Here is a 4,619-nt window from a genome sequence, read left to right on the forward strand (position 1 = left end):
ATCGTTTTAGTCCATTTAAGACCCCAATATCCAACATTAAGTACTTCAAATTAAGTCAAGTGCCTAACTTGACCTTAAGCTTTCGTCATGCTCAACTATATACGAACGCAGGTTAAGCTTGGATGCACGTATTGTCGAGTAATCTAATTAAGTAGGATGTCTCAAGATCAATAGGGTTTAACACAAGCCATTGTAAATTGAACTAATAAAACTTTTTAAGTTTGTAGTTTACCCTCTAATTTATTAGCATTTTTATTTATTTAATTATTTTTTAGATAATTAGAATACTCTTTGAATTAAATTGTGCAAATTATTAATTTTTAAAATTTGTTAGATTTTTTTTTTTTAAAGAATTGCTTTAGGTTTTATATTTTAGAAAGGGCAAACATCACAAGAGTGTCTCATTTCTTCTAAATAATTAAAGAGGCATCTTTTTTTTTTTAATTAAAAGGGTACCTCATATCATCAATTTTCTCTGTAAAATGACAATGTTGATCTCAGTATCTCTGTCACAAGCATTAAATACAATGCTAAATAGATTTGACTTGTTCGTTAATATTCATATTATAACAGTTACGATTTCGTAATTACTACAATACATACCTAATATGATTAAAAATATTCACATTAACATAGTTACGATTTCGTAATTGTTACAATATAAATTCAATCTTGTTCATGTACATATTCACATTATAATAACTACGACATAATGTTATAATAGTTGTAATAACTATGATTTATAGTTGTTATAATGTGGATTCAAATTACTCATCTAAGATTCACATTATAACAATTATGAATTATAACTATTAGAACACGCTCGATTAATTTATGATTTAATGTATGTAGTGGGATCTTGAAGGTAGTGTGTCATTTTAAAGAGAGAGACGGGTGGAACATAACATGCTAATGATTAAATAAAAAAATCAAGATGGTACCTTTTAATGATTGAAATAAAAAGAACGTTTTTTCATTTTTACCTTTCAAAATGGTGGGATGGGGGTATTGTTGTTCTTTTTTTAAAAAAGACAAAAGTCAAAGGGTGTCTTTTTTTTAATGGAAATCATCAAAATAGCACGTCTTTTCATTTATCATCAAAATAACATCGACACATATTATTTTCTAAAACTATTAGTTATGATTCAATAGCTGTTGTAACTATATATTTATAGTAGCTATGATCTTATAAATATTATAATATAATCTTGATCATTAGAGTAAAAAGGTGATAAAGTTCATCTCTAGCAGCTTAGAATTGTCAACCCCCAGCTAAATATAGATAGGAAAATTATGAGGAATGTTTTACCTTAACACAATGACCTTTTGTATGATAACATAATCCTGACTAGTAACTATGAATAGTAGCTGATATAATGTAGTATTATTAGTATTTATCATAATGAAAATGTTAATATAACTAGTGTCGACTAGAAATGAAGTGTTGATGTTATAATAGTTATGAACTATAACTGTTATAACAAAATATTATGTGTCGATCAGAATTGAAGTATTCATATTATAATAATTATGAACTTATAGCTATTACGATAACTAAGGGCGGAGCCACGTTAACGTTTACTCGAGCGGTAGATGGGGGCCCAACGGTGTTGAGAAAGAGGTAAGTTCAAATTTATAGCATGACAAAGGAAAAATATGAGAGAAAGAGAAAGGCAACCTGGGTTGATAAAGTCGATGCCGTGGCCCATAGCTCGAGTTCAGCCCTGGTAGATCACTCAAGATCAACCTGAGTAAATTATCTAAACTGAGTAAATCATCCGGATTAACTTCGCTATTGCATTGACACATAAAATATGAATAAGTTAGAAAATAAAAATATATCGATAATAAATAAAAAAATGTTATGATTCCAATAAAAATAAAGTGTTCTTTTCATTTTATTCTAATTTTTTAATATAAAAAAAGTTAGTATCAAATGAATTAGACCCCACACAAAGGAGATAAAAAAATTGATCAAGGGATGAATCACTAGTAATTACGGTTAGATCGTGTCTGCGATTCAGTCGCAATTGCTTGAGATCTCTCTCTGAGTTCATCGCCCCCATTAAATTATAGTTTGAGTTGAAGCGGACGGCAAGTATCCAAGTTGTCGAGTGTTGAGTGAGAGGCGACCTCCGACTGTCTGATCCGATCTAAATTATAATTTAGTGGAGACGATGAATTCAAAAAAAAAATCACAACCAATTATTATTGAATCATGATTATAAATTAATCGTATTTATAAATAGTCCATCTTCTGAATAATTTTTGGGTAATGCTAAATGGCCAGAATCTGGTCAGCTAGAATCAATACATGCAAGTGTACACATGGGTATTTTAGTAATATCATATGTGTACATTAATTACATGCATGTACATGCATGCATTCTCATTGGAGGATAAAAAATTCTAGCTGGCCAGATTCTGGCCAACAAGAATTACCGATAATTTTTTTCATAATCAGAATATCTGCTCCCTCTCCCCACGAATTAAATGTTCTGAAGGTGTTTGAAATTTGTCCACTGAAATTATGTTATTGCTTAGACGCCCCCAACACCGCCACTTCTCTCGCGCTCTAAACCTCGTCGCCTCCGCCACCGTATCCTTCGACGCCCACAGCCTCCTCGACGCGTGCGTCGCCTCCGCAGGTGGCGTCCCTCGCTTTGCCTCCGCCGCCCATGCCTTCCTCATCAAGCTCCGCGACCCTCCATGGAATAAACTCCTCCGCATCTACTGCAGAGTCGGCCTCCTTCACCACGCGCACCAACTGTTCGATGAAATGCCCAGCAGGGACGTCGTCTCCTACAACACGCTCGTCACTTCCTATGCTCGCGCAGATCGTGATGCCAGCGAGACCCTACGGCTCTACGGCCGGATGCTGCGGGAGAACCTCCAACCGGACCACATCACCCTCACGGCCTTGCTCGATGTCTCGACCGATTTGGTGGAGCAAATCCACTCCCATTCGGTGAAGCTGCGCCTCAACTCGAATCCTTTCGTCGGCAGCGCCATGGTTAACCAATACGAGCGATACAGAGGGCTGGTGGATGCGCTACAGGTGTTCGACGAAATAGAGGAGGTGGACTTGGTGTCTTGGAACATTGCGATCGATGTGTGCGCTCGTAGAGGGAGCAAGAAGCATGCCGCAGAGATATTCTCTAGAATGCAAAAGGAAAGCCTGTTTGGCTTCGACTGCTTCACCCTGACCAGTGTGTTGAAGACATGCTCTGTGGCAGAGGATTTGAGTTTCGGCATGCAGCTGCACGGCTGCTCCTTGAAGGTCGGCTTGGTGTTCGACGCACCGATAGGGAATGCTCTTGTAACTATGTACTCGAAATGCGGAGGAGAAATGGATTCCGCAGTTGATGTGTTCAACGGAATTTCAAACTCGAACATCATCTCGTGGACTTCGATGATCGCCGGATTAGTTCAGAATGGTTTGGCAAAAGAGGCAGTGAGTTATTACTACAAAATGGTTCGTGTAGGATTGTTGGAGAATGGAGTTTGCTTTGCTAGTGTGTTACCTGCATTCAGCAAATTGTCGAGCCTCGATCTCGGGAGAATGGTTCACTCGAGGATCGTCAAGTTGGATGTCTTCCACGATGCAATGGTGGCAAATGCGCTCGTGGACATGTACTTCAAGTGTGGCAGTGTGAAAGATGCTGAATTGGCATTCGCAGCGATGCAAAGAAGGGATACCGTGTCATGGACTATAATGATCAACGGTTTCGGGCAACATGGGAAGGGGGGAGAAGCCCTTCGAATCTTCAGACGATTGGAAAGATCAGGAGGAGCTAACCTTGACACTGTCACTTTTCTTGCAGTTCTATCTACATGTAGCCACGGAGGTCTCATCGATGAAGGAATCGGGATATTTCACTCGATGGTTAAGGATCGCAACATCAAGCCAACGACCGAGCACTATGCCTGCGTGATTGATATGTTGGGCCGTGCTGGAAGACTAGACAAAGCAGAGAGGTTTATCAAGGATATGGGTTTAGAAAAAGATCCATTGGCATGGGAAGCTCTTCTCGGAGCTTGCGGAATCCATGGAGCGATCGAAATGGGGGAGAAGTCAGCCAAAAAGGTCATGGAGTTGGAACCACACAAAGACAGTCCATACATCTTGCTATCGAACATATACGCGCAACAAAAGATGTGGGTAGAAAAGGAGAGATTGAGGAAAGTATTGGATGCTAGTGTGTCGGTAAAGGAGGTCGGATATAGCTGGTCTTCAGGACTTAAATTATGAGTCTATCGTGATACTTGCAGCATCAAGCCACGTTTATGATTCTACTTTAAACGAATAGTTTACAGTAATGTATCAAGAGATCATTGCAGCCAAATACGACTACACTGACTCTTAAGCTTGATGGTGGCCGATCGATCAATGGTGCCTTCTGATGTAGCCTGTCGAAGAACTTCCACTAGGGTACAAATATGCAAATGCACCATTTGAATTGCAGATATGCCGGTCACGAGAAGGAATTCCTTGGGCATTGATTAATGGTCCTTGAGATTGTGTGTAATGGTGAAAACTGACAACTTTGGTTCGAGTTTTCAGAATCAGGAGCAAGGCACTGTGCCAAGTTAATCGATCGTTCTTCGTTGACGAATGA

General features: G+C 38.8%; 1 protein-coding gene across 1 annotated transcript; it reads left to right on the plus strand.

Moving 5' to 3' along the window:
* Positions 1 to 2,530: 2,530 nt before the first annotated feature.
* LOC122054940 (pentatricopeptide repeat-containing protein At4g33170-like) lies at positions 2,531 to 4,252 on the plus strand. The gene has a single exon (XM_042616352.1). The coding sequence runs from the start codon at positions 2,531 to 2,533 to the stop codon at positions 4,250 to 4,252; it is 1,722 nt and encodes a 573-aa protein (XP_042472286.1).
* Positions 4,253 to 4,619: the final 367 nt, after the last annotated feature.

This window comes from Zingiber officinale, chromosome 3B (assembly GCF_018446385.1).
Source record: "Zingiber officinale cultivar Zhangliang chromosome 3B, Zo_v1.1, whole genome shotgun sequence".
Classification (NCBI taxonomy): Eukaryota; Viridiplantae; Streptophyta; class Magnoliopsida; order Zingiberales; family Zingiberaceae; genus Zingiber; species Zingiber officinale.